The sequence below is a fragment of the Poromitra crassiceps genome (genome assembly GCF_964638095.1).
Source record: "Poromitra crassiceps genome assembly, chromosome: 1".
In the NCBI taxonomy this organism is placed as follows: Eukaryota; Metazoa; Chordata; class Actinopteri; order Beryciformes; family Melamphaidae; genus Poromitra; species Poromitra crassiceps.
This window is the reverse complement of record NC_139623.1, coordinates 78,508,423-78,529,451: the sequence shown is the minus strand read 5'-3', so window position 1 is coordinate 78,529,451 and position 21,029 is coordinate 78,508,423. Positions and strand designations below refer to the sequence as shown.

The window sequence follows — 21,029 nt, the reverse complement described above, 5'->3', positions numbered from 1 at the left end:
AACGCTCAACCTAAGCTCAACCTACGCTGAACCCACAAGTTTCATTTGTTAACAGGCGAGGCCGTTCACACCACCCACGCGCGTCATGCTGAAGCCACGCTCACACCTTGCTCAAGCGATCGTTCAGGATTCAGTCCTTTTTTCCAAGCGTGACGCGTGAAGCTTGAAGCTGCCATGCATGAAGTGAATGGAGGGGGGAGGGGGCCGGTGGAGCAGCTCCAAGCCCTGAGGAAAGGAGAGTGTCTGGTGTGAACGGTTAGGCTGAGGAAAGGAGAGTGTCTGGTGTGAACGGTTAGGCTGAGGAAAGGAGAGTGTCTGGTGTGAACGGTTAGGCTGAGGAAAGGAGAGTGTCTGGTGTGAACGGTTAGGCTGAGGAAAGGAGAGTGTCTGGTGTGAACGGTTAGGCTGAGGAAAGGAGAGTGTCTGGTGTGAACGGTTAGGCTGAGGAAAGGAGAGTGTCTGGTGTGAACGGTTAGGCTGAGGAAAGGAGAGTATCTGGTGTGAACGGTTAGACCTGAGGTCACGTTCAGCGCGAGTCAAGCGTCAGTTCTGGTGTGAACAAAGGCTTACTCGAACAAAGTTGACTTGCCCACACCTCTGAATATTCTGTGTGTGTGTGTGTGTGTGTGTGTGTGTGTGTGTGTGTGTGTGTGTGTGTGTGTGTGTGTGTGTGCGTGTGTGCGTGCGTGCATGTGTGTGCGTGCGCATGCATTAGATGAGGTGATGTCGACAGACCAGAGCCTGCTGAAGTACATCCTGGAGAACCACATCTTGAAGCTCAAAGTCACACTGAGCGAACTCTACAATGGACAGCTGCTGGAGACGCTGGCTGGCAACCTGCTCAGAGTCTTCATTTATCGCACTGTGAGTTTATATGTGTGTGTGTGTGTGTTCATGTGTGAATGTCTTCCTAATAGGGATGCACCGATATGAAAATTTGGGCCGATACCGATACCGATTAACATTGCTGTTATGGCCGATAACCGCTATTTACAGATGTCGATTATGATCTGTATAAAAACACATTTCTTTGATCATTTGAAAAAGTAATGCATTTCTTTATTTCCCAAAAATGTGGAAAAGCCCATAGATTTGCCACATTGTTTCCTCTCAATCCTCTTACTTCACAGAGTCAAAGAGATATATATATATATATATATATATATATATATATATATATATATATATATATATATATATATATATATATATATATATATATACTGTATATACTATATATATATATAGTCAAGAGGGGACAGATAGAAATAAGGGCTGAGAGAAAGACACTGGAGTGGGTCGGTTTCCATAGAAGTCTGAAAGCCATTAGTGAGCCCCTTACCGAGTAGTTAACATGATTTTGCTGTCTTTCAACTGTAAACAAACACAATAAAAATGCGAATGAGTTCAGTTCTTGGCCAATGCAACGTGTTGCATGTTACAATCAGCTGGGTTTCATCCCCCCCAGAAACGTTTTTTTGTTCCACTCCATTAATCACAATCAAGTGTGTGTGACTGTCCCCCACCCTTCAGCTAAATAGTTGCCAGATTTGTGACAATTAGATCTTTGACTAGAATATGAACGCTCTCCCTTCTCCAGGCTGTGTGCATAGAAAATGCATGTATGGTGCGTGGCAGTAAGGAAGGAAGCAACGGAGCTCTGCATCTCATGAAATCCCTGATAAAACCAGCGCAGCAAACAATCTACGAGATTCTGATGGCCGAAGGACGCTTCAAGTGAGAACTGACATCTTTTTTAAATTTATTTTTCTTTCGTTTAGAATTATTTTTCTGCTATTGCTGTTTTTTTTACATTGCCATTCATTCATTCATTCATTCATTGTTGCTTTCCTGACTGTGAAGTTTTGTGTGATATATTGCATATTGCAAGTTAAAACAATAATAATATAACAATAATAATATAACAATTTACAATATAATATAATACAAGATATTGAATATCAGATAGTCTCCCATTCTGTGATTGTAGAAGTAGCATCAGGGTATCCAATCCCGGACCAGCATACCACATATACGTGTATATATATATATATATATATATATATATATATATATATATATATATATATATTGCTAAGATAATCATGTTTGCTCGTTTCTGTCTCTATGTCACAATCATATATTAATATCTTTCATCCTGTACTGTTTTCGCTGAGGTTTCTCACAAGTTAACATTCCTCCAGTTGTCTTTTTGAAAGTTTAATATCTTAACTTGTAATTATGATAGATGATGATAGAGCACCTATTTTTGAGATTCAAAATTCATATCCAAGTCCGGACACTTACTTTCATCCATCTTGGTATATTCATATACTTGATATTAAGACTTTATTGATCCTTCCTGTACTTTTTTTTCCCCAAATATTTTTTATTGTTTTTTTTCAAACAGACAAAAAACTCACAAAACGTAAACCCCCCTTTCCCACATGGAGAGACAAAAATAAAATAAAATAAAAGACAAAACAAAACAAAACAGCAACATATAACTGATGACCACTACCTCACACAGTTCCCATCACCACCCTATTATAGAAACATAAAAAAGTAGACAGAATATAATTTTACTCTATTGCGACTCAAAATAATTTAAAAATGGTTGCCAGACTTTAAAAAACTTTTGCACAGACCCTCGAATTGAGTATTTCAACTTGTCAAGTTTTAGATGAGTCATCACTTCTCCAACCCATTGTTTCTGTAGGAGGTATAACCTTCCTGTACCTTTACAATGTTATTGATCCTCATAAGAATTGCAGGCTGCACTCAAAGCTGTTATTTTTCAATTGATCAGCCAATATAAATTCTCTACAATAAATAACTGTTGCCCAAAGTGGGGTTTAAGGCTTCCCACTTCTTATTCGTGACTAAGTTCATAACTTGTTCATACAGTGTTTTATGTACTTAAATGTGTATATATATTTATTAAATTTGATACCTAGCTTCTGATATATGTATGAATTTATGTTACTTAACGTTCGGTTAGGAACACAGGAAATGTGAGTGACCGAGTGTCACGGAGTTGAATACAGTGTTGGAATTGGTACTCCTTGAAGCACTTCATGTTGGCTTCATGTCATGTGATTGTTGGTTTTTCTTGTGTTTTTCTAACTGTAGGATCTTCTTGTCCTTGATGGAGAGTGCAGGACTGACTGAGCTGCTGAGGCAGGAAGGCTCCTACACTGTCTTCGCACCAACAGACGATGCCTTTGAGGGCCTCAGTGAAGAGGATTTATCTCTGCTCACCAGTCAGTACTCCACCCCCAAACCCTTTGGCTGCTAAAGGGTTTGGGTGCTAAAGTTCAGCATATTGCCACATTCCTTTCAACTATCTACTTTTAGAAGAACCAGAGAGAAATAATGAATGTTGGCGATTAATATCAAGCAAGTTGCTCTAATATTAAGTGATCTAAAGCAGGGAGGAGAATGGAATAATTGAAGAAGTCAAGCTCTTGTGTAAATGAGGTTTGCCTTGTGTGTTGTCCTTGATAGGTGATGTGAACGCTCTGAGGACCATTTTGCTGTACCACTTTAGCAATGGCATCTTCATCAATGGCGGATTGGAAGGAGGAGTCACCAATTTGCTCAAAACCCTCCAGGGCAACAACCTGCAAGTGATGTCTGTATGTACAATCAGCCATGTGCATTTGAGTGGACAGAGAGATGCCTGCAATTTAGAATTGTTGCATCTTGAGTAGCCTACATGTTGCATCCTGAGTAAGGGGCATGGTCACAATTATAGACACCAATGTTCACAACCCAGTTTGCTAGCTCGTAATATTAATATTAAGTTTAGTTTAGTTTTATTAGGATCCCCATTAGCTGCAGCAAATGAGACAGCTATTCTTACTGGGCTCTGACAAAATGTGCCCACAAGGACACGGTTCTATTGAAAGCAACAAGTTTACAACCCTTCTCTGGAGGTTCTCAATGGGCAATTCAGGAAATTCAGCAAATTACTAAGTGCAGACGAGATGGGGAAAGTGACCAAAAATGGACACCAACAAATAAATTACAACATTTATTATATAAATTATTATAACACCCTAGATTATAACACATCACAAAATAACTCCTGCAATGCTTTAAATCCACACATTAACACAGTAACAGTGTAGGAGACGTTTTTGTTTTCTTGTGTTCAGACATAGGTTTATAGATGTTATTTATTTACCTTGACAGTTTCGACGAGTCAACTCTCGTCTTCTTCAGAAGCAGTCGCACTGACAGCTGGGTATGACATCTATAAACCTATGTCTGAACACAAGAAAACAAAAACGTCTATGTAAAAATTAAGACATGATGAACATCATTGAACTAACAGTGTAGGAGTATGGATTTTAAGAGGATATACTCTATTATATTTATGTATTTTTAAATGCCCAAACATAAACGTGCACGTCTTGAATGCATGCAAAACAGCCTTTTTCTTGGAGCCCCCATAGACCAATATTGTAATCATATTGTAATCAATATTGTTATCATTCCCCACCCTCTCATTTAATCAATAGCATCAAAGAGTCACTGCAAATCTATTTCAATAATGAGAGACTAGTAGAAAGTATAACAAGCTTTAATGATACAAGAAATTAATTTTGGCGTATGACTCCATGATATGATGACGCTCTCCTGAGAGGATGAGAGGGCGTCGTCAGTGAAGAATAGGATAGGAAATCCCCCATAGGGAATTCTTCAATCAGGAGTCATGACGATGGTGGTGGTCAGGGGAGGAGGTGGGGCGAAAACAACTGCTTCAGCGATGATGATCAGCAACTGAGAATGACACATGGCACATACACAGCACATAGCAAACAGAGTACAAAACATGAACCCTGATATACTACGCTGATTAGGTGATTGGGATCAGCTGGAGAGGAATACCTTGGGCTGATTGGTTATTGCCACATGTGTGGTAAACTGTGAATGGGTGAGGAGACAGCATCAGAGAAAGGGGGCGAGCCTAACAATGAATGGGTTATACAACCTCAAAGAAAGGGGGCGCGCACTGTGATATGACGTGAACTGGGCGTTGGCTGTTAAGTAGTCTTCATTATTGAAAATAGTCCAAGACATCATTACTTCTAAGCTGATAGTAAGGCCAAACCTAATTAGACAGCGTTTTGTATCAGGACTCCCTTAATGGGCACAGGAAGGCTGGCTGGAGATTGTATACACTGATATGGAGAGGAAACAGGGCATCTAGGTTTCTATTGGAAGAGGGAGATGACTAGAACAGTGGTTTTCAAAGTGGGGGCCGCCAGGGGGCAGTTATACTTTGTTAATACTACACTATAATAAATAACGAATATAATATATGTCTTATTATATTTTACAACTATATTTAGTGTTGTGTTCAATATAATTGAATCCTTTCCTTACACATAAAAATCATATTTGCCCTGTCCATCTGTCTAATTGCCTGCCAGTCAGTCATCATCACATTCATTGTCATTTCCCCCTGGTGTGGGTACAGTAGTCTGACCCTGGAACAATGTTTATAATGGAAAACAGAAAATAAAGGATTTGAGATACAAACACACGCTGCACACTGCCTCGCTCAGCTGGTTCTGCTTGTGGGCTATCGGCATGGCGGGCTGTCGGCACATAGACGGGGCAACGCCTTGGCATGGAAACGTTTGAAAACCCCTGGACTAGAATACAGTGCTTCATGGAGAAGACATGATGGTGGCAGAAAGTAACGTGGCTGAATCTGGTGGGCGAGAAAAGGGAGGAGGCGGAAAACCCAGGAGGGGGAAAAAACAATCCCTTAATGAGCACGTCCACCTCCAGTGAGCTGCATGCAGACATTCCAATTACAGGAAATTAAATACCATGGATGGAATTCCCAGACTTCACCTCCATCTGGAAACCCTATTTACACCCTCACCTCAAAACTCATCATGTCAAACCATTTTATAAAACGTAAATGCATTGCTTGCCATTGAGTATAATGATTATGATCACGGTCTCGCATATGCAGTTGTTTTCAATAAGCGCTCTTATCAGTGATAAAATCTTCAGACAGTACTGTAGACATCACAGTAAAAAATTGTAAAGTACCCTACATTTCTTGATAAAAATCTGTATTTGTTTTGTGGTCATTCCCAGGTAAACAACTCTATCCATGTGAACTCTGTGGATGTGCCAGATCATGACCGGATGGCGACAAATGGTGTTGTCCATGTGGTGAAGAACATCCTCTATCCTGGGGGTGAGAACAGCATACAGTACCATCCACTTGTGTCATGAAAACACCATGGAAATATTACACTGATTATGGATATTACTTGCAGACCTTCCTGTGGGCCGCCAGAACCTGCTGGTGCTCCTGAAGAAGTTGATTAAGTACATCCAGATAAAGGTAAAGGAAAAGCAAGATATACGATATGGGTGGATAGTAGGGCTGTGAATCTTCACTGGCCTCACGATTCAATTCGATTACGATTCAATCAATCAATCAATCAATCAATCAATCATTTATTTCACTCTAGACCACAATTGTGGTGTGGAGTACATTACATGAAACATAAACAATATTGTTGTGCATGGTAAACAGTTCACAGCAGGGATACAAAACATAATGTGTAAACACAAATGTATACATATACATATAGCTTATAACTTAAGAGGAAACAAAACAAAACAAAAAGGAGACAATTATTTGAAAAGAGGTAATGCAGAAATCAAAAAGGCACCAAGTTTATATAGTAACTTTTGCTTGCATGTTTGGAATAAAAGTATACATTTGGCCATGGATGGGTGGTTAACATAGAATTTAGGCAATAGCTTTTTTCTAGCTTCATCAATAGTTTGGTTTTTACATTAAAAAATTACATGGAATTCGTCTCCTAGGAAGTCTCCAGTACACACATTACAAAACCGTTTGCTCCTCTCTAGACCTTTGTATCTACCTATTATCTTTGGTATTCTGTTGTTGGAGAGTCTAAGGTTACATAACGCTTGACGAGATTTCACATTTTCACAAAATAAGTACTTTTCGAACTTGAAAACCTCCTTAATTTCACAATAAAAGTCACATGAAGACATACTCTGAAGCTCCCAGTGCCAGGTCTGAAGAAACTGGTCTTTTAGCCTCTGCTCGACAAGCGTCTTAAGCCATTTGATATTATCACACTTCTGTTCCAGCCAGATGTAGGAGAGACCGCAATCATGTAGTGTTTGTTGCACAGATGTTATCCATGGTGCAATATATTTGCCCGAAACAGACAGATTAAATAAACAATTGTACATACTCCTACTAAGTTTGGTTTCTTTACCATTTAGGAGGCTCCCCCAGTAGCCAATCATTCTTTTTTTAATGTCAATGTACAGTGGGTATCTTCCCAATTCACCGTAGACCATGTTAGAGCAGGTTGACATTTTGACCTTCAAAGTGTACTTAAGGAATTTCAAGTGTAGCTTTTCCAAAACAGCTACTTTATCAGAACCCCACACTTCACAAGCATACAACATGACCGGTGTGACAAGTCTGTCAAAGAGTTCTAGTCTAATGTCTATTGGCAGGTCAAACTTTCTACATTTGCACATTAGGGCATACATAGCTTTAGACGCCCTTTTATAGAGATCTTCAATGGCTTTTTTAAAAGAACCGTTGTGATTGAACACGACACCTAGATATTTGAAGCTATGGACAGCTTCTAGTTCCTGTCCCTCACAGGAACTAATCGTAGAGGGCTACGATTTGATTTGATTGCGATTATCGATCACTTTTTTCCGCAATACATGATTTATTTTTTCTCACTTTCTTTTTTCTCACTGTGTGGCTACTTTTAAAATAAAAGTGCATTTGGAATTGCATTGTATTATGATCCATAATTAAAATAAACAACTGCATGTACTGTACTTCCATTATATTTTATTTGATTATTAAAAAAATAAAGAATAAAAATAATAATAATCGATTTTTGACATTTGTGAATCGATGCAGAATCGTGCACGTCCGCATCGCGATGCATCTTATAATCGATTATTTTTGACACCCCTAGTGGATAGGATACAGAACAAAAAACTTTCTTCTTTCTTTCTTTCTTTCTTTCTTTCTTTCTTTTTTTTCTGATTGTGCTTTTGTTATCCCAACCTTCCTTCTTCTATAGTTTGTGTCCGGATTTTCTTATGCTGAGATCCCACTCACCTTCATCAGTAAGTGTCCTCACTGCCACTGTCCTCATTTGAGTTTCAAATAGAATATGTGCAAAAAGTTGAATGAAACAAATTGCTTTATTTTACAGAGAGGACCATCACCACCACCACAATCCATCATCATCATATTGTCGAAACAGGTCAGAGCACTATTATTATTTACCTGATAGAAGTCAAGTTCTCTTCATTATATGCTTCATATCTCATCAGACCTCTTTGTCATTAATGGTCATCATTTAGAAGACATGATTAACTGTTGAAAGTAATTGTTCTTTGTTCAATAATGAGGCCGTGGCCCCTTCAGTGAAATCCAACCTGAAGCCACATGCACATTGTATGCATTTTTTTATCACTCTGCGGCATCTCCCAGAGTCCTTCTGCTTTGTTCCTATGATTATGCACTCTCAATTATTGTTTGGGCCCACTTGGCTCCCCGACATTTTTTAATCAGGTCCTTTGGTGATGAGGTAATGACCCTGTCACAGCAGAGCATGGCTCGAGACCACGGAGGACTGTTGGATGCGGTTCGTACGGTTGGGTCTGGTCCAGTGGGCCAAATAAATGGCAGCATGTCTTGAAGTATTGGGTAACATGGGGGAGATGAAGTTCCATTGTTCTGAGGTGATTAGGCACATACACACAGACTGTAAGGCAATGGTTGTCAACCGGCGGGTCTGGAGGATCATTTGGTTCTGCAGGCTGACATTAGCAGGACCTTTTCTCAATTCAAGCGCTTCTTGGTAACCACTGAACATTGTTGAAGAGGCCATTGTTGATGGAAGAGGCTAAAATTAATTGTAGATGTGGTACAGCTATATATACAAATTTCAATTGGAAGAATAAAACCTGAAAATTAGTGATAAATAATTACCCATGTGACCATAAAAGCATATGGCAGCACACACACTCACCTTTTACACATGCATAGACACACATATAAATATCACATCTTTCTTCCAGTTAAGATAATAAAACTGAATAATTAATCATCCAGATCATTAAAGTCCTTGAGGAAATAGTTCAAGTTAAGATAGGAAAAATAGGGGAGAAATGGGGCCAAATTTGAACAAATATATTTTATGCAGTTTTGCAGGCTGAGGTGACACATGATATTCATAACTATATTCAACTACGCAAACAAACCAGCTATCAAGCCTAAATCATCACACCAACATTTCTCATTTACTTCAAATGCCCTGAGAGAGGAACACGAGTCTGGCAGTGATTAGCGGACTAAGGCCACGCGTCTCGAGACCTCAGGCTCTATTCCATACTCTCACACAAGACTAAAAAAGAAAACAAATAATGTCTTTGGCTGAAGTTCTGGCAGGTTACATTTGATTCAGAAGATTTGTATGGTTATCAGGGACAACATTGTATAAAATTGGATACATTCCTGTCCGACAGACTTTGATGCTTCAGAAACAAATGAAGGAGAACATTAAATCTATGCTGTGTGCTCTGGGCTGTGGAGCATAACACCAGCAGTTATTAAAACCTTTCCTTTTCAGTGATAGAATCATTGAACATCGTACACACACATCATTGTTACTTGCTCAGTATGCTTGAAGTTATTTCAACTGGACACCTGCCACCTCCTATTCGGATACGTGAGAGTGTATTAAAACTAATCTTTCTTCATATCGTTCTTACAGGAAGTTTCAGTGGTTTTCTCATGTTACACTTCCCCTCTCCCGCTCAACAGTTCCTGCAATCACAAAGGTGACCAGAGTCATTGAAGGAGAACCAACCATCACCAAGGTAACTAGGGTCATCGAGGCCGAACCCACCATCACCAAGGTGACCAGGGTCATCGAGGGGGAGCCATCCTTCACCACAGTAACAAGAGTCATCGAAACAGAACCAGTAGTCACTAAGGTGGTCATTGAAGGGGAGCCCATCATCACCAAGGTGACCAGAGTCATCGAGGGAGAGCCTTCCATCACCAAGGTGACCAGAGTCATCGAGGGAGAGCCTTCCATCACCAAGGTGACCAGAGTCATCGAGGGAGAGTCTTCCATCACCAAGGTGACCAGAGTCATCGAGGGAGAGCCTTCCATCACCAAGGTGACCAGAGTCATCGAGGGAGAGCCATCCATCACCAAGGTTACAAGAGTTATTGAGAGTAAGTTCATGAACATCTGGACAAAGTCTGACAATTTTGTGTAGAAAAAGTATCCAGTATTTAGAAAGATGGATAAGATCAGTGTTGGGGAAGTTACTGAAGATTAGTAATTAGTTACTAGTTACTTCTGTCACAAAGTAATTAGTTAGATTCCAAGTTTACCGCAAAAAGTAGTGGAATTACAGTAATGCGTTACTTTTGTTTGTTCATGTAGAGCTACAGTGGCAGTTGAGACATCAGCCAGGAAGTGGTATTGTCGTCCAGTTCAATAAGCCTGCTGAATCCATGTGGTGGTTTTAAGATTGGGCACTCATTGAGGATGTGTTCTACAGTCTGTGGTTCCCCGCATTCACAAATAAGAAAATATCAATAGCAGAAGCTCCAATCTTATGTAGATACTGTTGGGTCTTAGCAACTCCTGAGTGAAGTCTGTTGAGGTTGACCCAGGCCAGGCATTCCGTGGTATAGGTTGCTCCCAGGAGGCTTGCTTGTGGGAGAGACCATGTATGCATGTTCTCAGAGTAGATGTTGAGCTGGTGGCGAGCTGGGATGATCGGTGCAGATCTGGTGTAGCTCTGGTTTAGTTGAATTCGTCAGGCTCGTCAAATTCGTAGCAGGGCCACCATGTGGCGTTACTGGATGCTTCAGTTCGGTCTTCTCTTCACGCATACTTGGAAAGAGATTTGATGACATGACATGTCTGTTTATTTATTTATTTATTTAGAAGTTTATTTCAGGGACAACGCACAAAAAACATTAATCTCAGGAGAGAAAAGATGCATTGCACTAGATTATAGCTTTTGCTATTTTACATCTCTATCTATCTTACATTTACTATCTATTACAGCACATGGAGAGTTGGGCGCAGATGCATTTAAGAAGATTGTGGATCAAGGTCAGTATCTATCAACACGTTTATTGAGATAAAGGGCATGGTAGTCTAGATCCAAGCACTTTCATGCGTCTTCTGAGGGGACATTCACACCAAAAGCGTTTTTTTTTCAGTCAGAACGCTATGAAAATCATGTTGAGAGCGCTTCCATTGTGCACAAAACAGCGCACGGAGCGGGTTTTTTTGTACTCCGTTTTGTTTTCCCCTGCAGTCGCGTGCAGTACAGATAGCAGCACAACGACCACAAGGACGGTAGCCAGCTGGTTTTGTCTGTTTGATGTTGTTCAGTGTCAACATGAAAGCCAGATTATTGCCAATTCTGGCAGCAGCGGAGGTCGAGGATCCCTTGGGAGGAGAAAAGGTAGGAGGAGTGGAAAAGACGAGCAGCGCGCTTTTCCTCTAATGTTCAACTTCTTTCAGCTTAAAAACGGCCATAGCGCTCCTCCAAAAACAAAAGACGCCAACAGCGCTAAACGCCAGGTGTGTTCAGTAAAAGAGGAGCACGTTTAGCGCGTCCTTACATAGAGAATGAATTGCAGAAAGACGCTGGCAGCTCCAAAAGCGCTTTGGGTGTGAATGTCCCCTAACGCAGTGGTTCTCAACTGGTGTAGCCTCAGGACCCACTATTTTCCTTGTCATGAAGTCGCGACCCAAATTTCAGATTTTTTTTTAAACCACTCAAATTTATTGCACAAAAAATAGCGCATTAATTTAATACACGATGGGCTCTATTCTCCCACAGGCCATCGGCGCTATTACGGGCCTTAACCGCAAAAAAACGTGCCTTGCGCCTGTTTCGGCAAGATAGCAATAGGCTTTAGGCTGCCAAATGCGCTTTAGGCCGAATGGGCGTGGCGCAGTCCCAAAGTGGGCGTGTCGGCGCTAAATACCAGCCTAGTCATATCTTGGGAGCTGGCCTACATTTAGCGCTTTGCGCTTTTCAAAAGCAGGCCTATTCTTTGCCTTCACTGCTTCTTCTCTGTCACCCTTCTCTCTCTCTCTCTCTGAGTTCCCAGCATGCATTGTGTTTCTTCATTTCGCTACTAAATAGCCACCAAATGAGCCAAAATAGATATAAAAGGTAGTTCTAAATTAATGTGTAATGGTAACACAGCCTGCCATTGTCAACATTTCAATATTGGACCAAATAAAACCTCGAAATGAAAACACCACCCTATGTGAAACATATATGTCCTCCTGGGCATAATATATATACCCCTTGTCGAGTTAACGTGATTTAGAGAAGTAACAGCGGAACGCGCTTCGGAACGCGCTTCTAATGGCATCTGCTATACTGTGATGTCCGTCCAATAACTTGGCCCTATTTCACATTTAGTTTTACAATAAAAACACATTTATGCAATGACTTGACATAATGTAGGGTATATTTATGTGCATCATCCTTCCTGCAGCAGGCGAGAGAAAATGATATCTTTCTGGACAAACTTTCACCAATCTAATAGGCTATATTTTTCTAGCTGATGCATAGAACATTATTTTCACTTTGATCTTGCTATAGTGTAGCGTATTTACATGCTTGCAGTATTGAAACTGCAGTTAGATTGGTTTGAGAAGCATAATAATATGGAATAATAGCCTATAATGCAGACAGACAGGCTGGATGAAGGGAGGGGGGGGGGGGGGGGGGCAGAGCGTTTGGCTTTCGTCTGGTTTTGCGGGATCACTGGAATTGGAGCTAAAAAGGCAAGCGTGCGATTCGTTTATTGCACTTATCCAATGAGCATGACGGTGCATAATTTTACGCCTAAAAGGCGTGGTTGTAATGCTTTGGGCTGCATCTAGCGCCAGCACGACGATATCAAGTGCGCCTTTCCACGCCCACTGCTTTGATCTGCGCCTGCCGCTCGGCCTAGAAACTGCGCCGATGCAACGATAGGGGCCATAGCCTTCATGCACTGTTATAAACCTCAAATGAACAAAAAAGTGCAACAGAAGTGCAACTAGGGCTAAAAACCAATTGAAACAAGGCAGACTTGAATTACAGGCCTATATGTTTTTAAATTTAAACAAGTCAAACTGGTCATGCTCAGAAAGTCTTATTTGAACTGTATGAAATATGAAATAAAAGGCAGACTTCTCTTTAATTACATGCCTATATGTTTTTAAACAAGTTAATAATAATGATAATAATTATAAAACAAGTTAACCTGGTCATGCTAATCCAGTTTCAATAGTCTGAATGTAACTAATATGAAATAAAAAGGAATCACAGACAGGCTATATGCTTTTTAGTTAAACTGGTCATAAATTTTAATTAAACTGGGGCCATGCTAATCCAGTTTCAATCATCTGAATTTAACTAAAATTAAATATGAAATGAAAAGGCAGACTTCTCTTGAATTACAGGCAGAGCATATGCTTCAGATTGTTAAACAAGTAAAACTGGTCAGGCTAATCCAGTTTCAATAATCTGAATTTAACTCAAATGAAATATAAAAAAATAAAAAAATAAAATTGGCCAATGTCCGCGACCCAATCAAAACGGCCCCGCGGTCGCGACCCACCAGTTGAGAAACGCTGCCCTAACGCCTCTTTTAACAATGTTCACCATGGATAATTGAGCGTCCCATTTCACCTCATTTCCTTGGTGATCATCAATCAGTCATCAGACATATCATTTTCATGGTGTGAACCATTTGAGTTGAGGTTTAGCCCTAATTCATTTTCAACGCATTATTAATCAATCTGGTGGACCACTGCAGCTATGACTTCTCATATCCCTTATTGAAATGTTATGTAGCTTTGTTGCACAAAGCACAGAGCAAGTCCAGCACAAAACTGTTCTAGAGATTTCATTCAATACTGGTACATGCCATGTGATTACCAGGATCATTGTTGCACCAGGTCTGTGCATAGGACCGATTGTATAACTCCACATGTTTTTGCGATTCCCTGCAACTCATCATCATACGATCTCTGTTTGATTCCAACCATGTGTGGGTCATACTAGAGGTGACCAAGGTTAAGGAGCTTCTGGAGAGCGAGGTTCAGATTCTCCGGGAGGAGCAGATCAAGCAAATCGTAGAGGGAGGTTGGTTGGCGAAAACAAAATTCAACGAGTTTGAAAATTGAATGGCATGAGCATGCAGCACACCATAAGTTGCCTTGAGCACCCATGACCTCAAATTACTCAAAGGTGCAGCCAATATCATTCATACATTTAGTTTAAGTATTTGAACAATTATTCATTGGTTCGATACATGTTTCCATATTAGCCCATAAAAAAACAAAACAAAAAAAGATACAATAAGACAAATTATGGATGATATTCACCTCACCGCTGGCTGTTGATGACTTGCACGTGTTGGAAACCTTGGATTGAATAAGCAAAGGCAGATTCACCCAAGCAGATCTTCATTAACCTCAATTAGTGCCTGTTTGGACTCATCTAAAGATGAAAAGAAATGTAAAACATCCGAGTTAACCTGAAAGAAATTCTGAATTCCACAAACCATGCCGCAAGGGTGTATCTGCCAATACTGCATCAGACAATTTATTATCTTTACAACCCTGACTGTCCCTTGTTTTTCTCCAAACAGTCAAATGTTATGTCTACCATATTTTCAGCGCACTGCATACATGCCTGCCAGTCAGGTCTATGAAGTAGGATAATGGCAGAAAAACTGCTGCATTAGTGACAATCACAAATCATCAGTAATAACATGCTGTAATAACTGGAGAGTCGGATATGTTTTACACAGAGAGCACACTGTTCCTTGGGTTCATGCAAACTATTAGGACATGTCTTGGCGAACCTCCATTAAAAATATCACAAACTCGTTCTGGTTTACGATGTTTGTACTAGCGCAGTAACTATGCTATGCAGGAAGGAGCTCGATTTTTTACAGTCCAACCTAGACACACATAACTACTGCCCCATATCAGATGACGCCAAGTTGGCAGCTTAAGTTTCTATATGTAGATGTTGTTCTGCCTCGCATGGTGCACCATGAGGATTTGGATGTCTGTACATCTCCCCATTTATTCATCTGCCGTCATCTTTTTGTTCCCCTGTCTAGTTTAGCTCTGAGTGTGTGTGTGTGTGTGTGTGTGTGTGTGTGTAGATGTGTGTGTGTGTGTGTGTGTGTGTGTGTGTGTGTGTGTGTGTGTGTGTGTGTGTGTGTGTGTGTGTGTGTGTGTGTGTGCGCGTGCGTGCAGTGTGCAAATTCTAACGTGGCATTTGGGGGAGCCCAACTCAGCCCAGTGGGTGGATGGCTGGTGTGGGTGCAGGGGCAGTGGGTGGATGGCTGGTGTGGGTGCGGGGGCAGTGGGTGGATGGCTGGTGTGGGTGCGGGGGCAGGTGAGCTTCGCACATCGACGCGTTAACCGACTTGATTTGTGCTCGATGTGTGGGAGAAGGCAAAGAATGCACTCTCTTTTTCTCTCTAGTTGAGCTGAGCACCCCATGCCACACCTGTATTTTGCACCCTGTGCATGTGTGAGTGTGTGTGTACTGTACATCATACTGTATCTGAGCTTGTTTGTGGTGGCGGTGGCGGAGGAGGTGAAGGCGGGGTGTATGTACCTGTCAGTCTGTCCGTCTGTCAGTCAGTACATGTTGCTAAGTCGTTAAATGACTCTCAACGCCCTTCTCCGCTGCCGCTCTAAAGGTGGAGCCGGATTCGCCACGGCGATCGAGCCTCTGGTCATTGAGGGTATGGCCTCCTTACATGAATTCTTTATACCCAGCAGGTATTTGTGTCAAATGTTTCTTTCATTTCCTCCTTGAAATGATCATGTGAACCCTGATGATGAGGTAGAATTACGTTAAACATCCATTCAGATAATTCATTTGAATGGATAGTTCATATTAATGTATGCCAGACAAGTGGTTACTTCAAGGTGGAAAAGACAGAGTGGTGCATTTTCAAAGTGATCTAACTGAAACTCCATACATGGTCAAGTATGTGAGGGTATTTTGTATCTAATTGTTTTGTTTTGCATGTTCAGGGCCAGACTTCTCTAAGATCACCACCATCCATGGTAACCCAAATCTGATTGATGCTGAATCAGAGAGAATCGCCCAACTCATTAAAGGTGAATACTGACTATAGATATTTATGGTTTCTATTTATTTCAAGTTACTTCAATAATTGTTCATCAGCTAAGGATTATGTTGCACATAAAGCAATATTCCACTTAGTTTTAATGCGGGTTATTCAGCACTTGACCCCCATAAAAAACTGAATATGAACTAATCACCAAGATCAGATGCAGCTGGACAATTTTGTAGCATTAAGATTTTTACTTCCCATTAATTTTAATGAGGCCACAAAAAGTAGACTGAAAACAGACACATTGTGAACAGCTTCATTGACAGATCCCACTGCTGTGAGTTTCAGAGTTTCCAATGCTTTTAGAACATAATTTCTTAAAATTGCATGTTTATTGATAATAGGGAACATAGTGGGTTGTAGGCGTGGGCGATATGGCCCTAAAATAATATCACGATATTTCAAGGTATTTCTGCGATAAGGATATCCTTGATTTTGACAAAATACTGAATGATATTTTATTATTAATTTCAAGAACATACAATTGCAACAAAATAAGTGTTTTATATGTTAGCATAAACACAACAGTTTGCCTTCAAATATTACTGTGGTTTGTTGTACATGCTCTTTTGGAATAAACCACTTCCACAATGAAGTCACTCCCCTTTCTGGAATTACCCCCTCCACCATGGAGCTGCTTTCACTTTCAGCCCTGCTTGTTGCTGTGCACAAGTTATGCACATACCGTACATCGCAGTGTAACGGTGTGACATCATTACATCAAGTCGGAATTTTGCCATTATCACAATATGATTTTTTGACAATATGAATATGAATTGTACCGGTATTATCATGAACGATATGATATGGCACACCCCTAGTGAGTTGATACCATTTAGGAGAGAAAGTGGCTGTTTAGGAGACCAGATTAACTTTTATTTTATATATAAAAAAAAAAAGATGTAAACCTAGAATAGAAATGCAAAATAACAACAGCACCCAGGACTGCTTTGTTATGTTAAAAGTGGAATCTGAATCTGTTTAATCTGTTCACAAACGTTTTAAATGTCAGTTTCCAGCATTTCCCCCCCAGGTTGCATCATATCTTGGTGATTAGTTTATATTCTGGTTTTCATGATGATCATTTCAACTAAGTTGAATATTGCTTTAAACTGAAATAAGTACTTCTCTACCCTTTACATTTGCCTCTACTGACAAACCTCCAGGTGTGCAACGGTGTGTGTGTGTGTGTGTGTGCGTGTGTGTGTGTGTGTGTGTGTGTGTGCGTGCGTGTGTGTGTGTGATTGTGTGCGTGTTCAAATAGAGTGACTGAATGTGTCTCTCCTCTTTATTTCACAGAGGGAGGTAGACGTGCCCCAGTCAAGAGAGCTCCAGGTAAGAGCACAGGTGGATGATGACACATTCATCAACGCCGCTGTTGAGACAGCCAAATGAAAACAGCCTGCCAAAAACCACATCATCACTGCCGGAAAATATGCTGCTATAGTCCAAGTCAACTATCTAAACTGCAAACTGTTATCATTGGATTAGCCTTCACTCTCACACGCTCTTTCCATTCTTTGACTCATTCGACATCCTTTACCTTTCTTATGCGTCTCCCTTTTTCCTTAAAGCAGCTACGAGCAAGATTTTCGATTGTTATTAAACAGTCTAAATTTAATATCGATGCATCACATCTTACCTGTAATAGTAGACGAGACCAACGCAGAGTAGTCTCGCTTGAACCCTGAGTGAATCTGCCAGTGTTAGTCTGTCTGTGGCCAGGGCAGATCACGAAGTGAAATGAAACAGTTTGCAGCAGCCACTTCGGCCATAACCACAAAATAACTTCCAAAAAACCTGTTAGAATATAACGAGAGATGTTCGCGAGAGTTCTCCTTGTTTATGGTCTGTTGCTAGGCAGAGCGAAACGGCGGAAGGCAGGCAGCTGCCGTGAACCGTTTCGTTTCACTTCCAGGTTTATCCGGCCTGCCAGTAGACAGATAGAGAGAGAGAGCCCCCTGGTGATGCGAGGTTAGACAGACTCTATAATCATCAAGCGAGCAATCTCCGATTCACACGGCTTTGGTCTCAGCTACTATAAGTAAGATGTGATGCATCAATATTGTAATTATACTGTTTAATAACAATCGAAAATCTTGCTCGTAGCTGCTTTAACTTTCGTATGTATCTACTTCACCGACGATTCCCTTCATTCCCCTTCATCTCCTCTTCCACAGCTGGTATCAGGAGTAGATCAAGGCTGGTGAGGCGCCACAACAAGCGAAAGGAGTGAACCCAAACCGGAGAAAACTGAATGGATCACCAGTTCTCCTGGTAGAGGACTGCATGGAGGATCGGGGAAAAAACTGTGGACCAATTAGGGACAGACAAAACCAATCTAGCTATTTCTTTCTCCAAGTCACCAATAAGAATGAGTGCTTACTATTCCTTCTGGGCCATATGTGATAGGCATGATGTGTGTGTGTGTGTGTGTGTGTGTGTGTGTGTGTGTGTGTGTGTGTGTGTGTGTGTGTGTGTGTGTGTGTGTGTGTGTGTGTGTGTGTGTGTGTGTGTCTTTTTTTAGCATTGCGATGAAATTAGAAGTACCCTATGTAAGTAATGTATGCAAGGAAAATTATGAACTTTTTTACTGTGGTGTAGATGGGGTGAAAGTGTGAGATATATTCTACAATGGAGATTTGTTTTGTTTGTTTGTTTGTTTGTTTGTTTGTTTGTTTGTTTGTTTGTTTGTTTGTTTTTTGATGGCTTGGGAAGATTTCTGTATGCTTTCTATGGTGCTGGCATTCTGTACAACGGATGCATCTTAATGTATAAGACAAAAGAAAAAGAATGTAACAATGTTTTGCTCCCATTAAATACTGTACCTCTCTGTAAATTTTCAAATTATAATTAAAATATACAAACCATTTTTATTAATTTTTCAATAATGGCTTACAGCTTCCATGTTTGTTATTAAGACCAAAATGTGTTGATGATGCTGTTGAATGTGAGCCTGTCCTTGTACAACCATGCCTGACAACCATTATACTTGTTTTTACCTCTATGTTTTAGAGGCAACAAGTGGTCAATAAATGTTCAAGTAAAATGTGTATGGTGCAGTCTGAATACTCTTTTCCTTTACCGCGTTTTCCATGACATAGATCTCACATTGTAGACTCACATTGCTTAACATTGACATTCTAAATCAGCTATACAGTAGGGAATCTAAAGTAAACTCTAAGAACTAACTCTGTAATCAAAAAGTAACATCCTCATCAGTTGTAAAGCGCTGCCACAGAATCTTCTTCAAGTGCCACTTATAGACCTTGGAACCAAACCAAACCCCTGGAAATTCATTATGATTAAAATGTAGAGAGAGAGAGAGAAAAAAATCCAGTGTGCAACATTAACATCTGTTACAGAGCAAAGCATCCACTATCATCTCATATCTCCTCACTTAAGAGCACAAAAGCAGATGCGCTTCAGAGGACATTCAGCCCCATGACATCATCGAACAGATTTTTTCTTTGACCCGAAATTTATTTTTTCCGTATGATCCATGAATCGAAGCACAAATGATGGTCTCGACCTAGTTTCAAGATGAAGACCAGACACGCTGCCTCACGCCACACGTAATCTAGTGACATAGCGACCTCATCATCACATGTAATCCTAGCGTGACGACAAGTGCAGTAATCCCAGCGTGACGTTCGCGTGACGCACTTGCCTAGGTGACGCCGTTAATGTCGTCAGTGCAGTAATCCCAGCGTGACGTCCGCGTGAAGCACTTGCCTAGGTGACGGCGTTAATGTCGTCAGTGGCGAGGCTATGACGCGGCAGTATTTATAGCCACGCCGGGCGCACCACCGTCCTTGTTCCCTGTCCTCTAGCCGCTGCACTAAGCTGATCCAATTCCTTCTCTGGAAGCCGCGTTTCACTTCTCAAGCTGCCCATTCCTCCAGATCCTGCTATCAAGCCATCCGCATTCACGAGACCTTCCTCCAGATTCCGCTACCAAGCCATCCGCATTCACGAGACCACTCTCCTGCATCATGTCGAGCTGCGAAGACGAAGACTTTGAGGCGCAGTACCAATTCGAGCTCGAGGCATCCATCCGACGAGGACTTGCCCGTCGAACCATGCATGCCCGGGCACGGGCTGCAACAGGCAAGCGGACGGCAGCAGGCTTCGGCAGCACCAAACGCATCTCAGACGGGGGACCTCATCGCCAAGAGCAGGCAAGCGGGGCCGGCGCGCAGCAGAGGTAGGGCGCGCGGCCGAGGAAAGAAAGCAATCGGTGCCAAGTCACGAGGACAAGTAACAGCAGCCATGTAATCCTCATTTTCAAGTCTCATCCATCCGCGGCCCTGTTCTTTCGGGCCATCAAGCAACTCAGTCTCCAAGCGTCAGCTGTTCGGATCCTGCTAATCAAGCCATCGTAAAGCGCAGGTCCTGCTCGATCATCGATCATCGTTCTCAGCACGTCCACGCTCGAGGCAGGCGCAGTCCCACGACGCGGTCGGGGAATTCGGCTCCCACGATTAAACGCTATTCCAGCCGGGACGGCTTGCAGCATCGTCAGAGCGCAGGGAACGCCCGCGGAGCGCGTCCCGGACAGCAGTCGAGCGCAACGGTAATGTAATCACCTATTAAATTCATAACAGTGTCATATAATTTTAGCAACCAAATCTTAATTTTAAATCATTTCGGCGTGCTTCAAAAACAATCTAACCATTCCCTGCGGTCCGCACGTCGGGCGCAAAGGAAACGAGCTGGGCATAAGTAGCAATGCATTCATCATAGTGAATGAATGATCTCT

At 41.4% G+C, this 21,029-nt stretch overlaps 1 protein-coding gene across 2 annotated transcripts in view; it reads left to right on the top strand.

Annotated features, from left to right (window-relative positions):
- LOC310778442 (periostin-like) overlaps window positions 1-19,320 on the top strand; it is a 42,555-nt gene extending 23,235 nt beyond the window's left edge. Inside the window, exons 10-23 of one of the 2 annotated variants that reach the window (XM_083638873.1) lie at window positions 716-864; window positions 1,601-1,737; window positions 3,133-3,263; window positions 3,508-3,638; window positions 6,124-6,226; window positions 6,309-6,376; window positions 8,130-8,175; window positions 8,265-8,315; window positions 9,881-10,300; window positions 11,148-11,195; window positions 15,824-15,868; window positions 16,164-16,250; window positions 17,567-17,602; window positions 18,448-19,320. In XM_083638873.1, coding sequence (XP_083494999.1) covers window positions 716-864; window positions 1,601-1,737; window positions 3,133-3,263; window positions 3,508-3,638; window positions 6,124-6,226; window positions 6,309-6,376; window positions 8,130-8,175; window positions 8,265-8,315; window positions 9,881-10,300; window positions 11,148-11,195; window positions 15,824-15,868; window positions 16,164-16,250; window positions 17,567-17,602; window positions 18,448-18,503 — 1,508 coding nt within the window. In that variant the 3' untranslated portion in view covers window positions 18,504-19,320. The remainder of the gene's footprint in view (window positions 1-715; window positions 865-1,600; window positions 1,738-3,132; window positions 3,264-3,507; window positions 3,639-6,123; window positions 6,227-6,308; window positions 6,377-8,129; window positions 8,176-8,264; window positions 8,316-9,880; window positions 10,301-11,147; window positions 11,196-15,823; window positions 15,869-16,163; window positions 16,251-17,566; window positions 17,603-18,447) is intronic. The other variant, XM_083638874.1, reaches the window with a different exon arrangement.
- The last annotated feature ends 1,709 nt before the right edge of the window (window positions 19,321-21,029 follow it).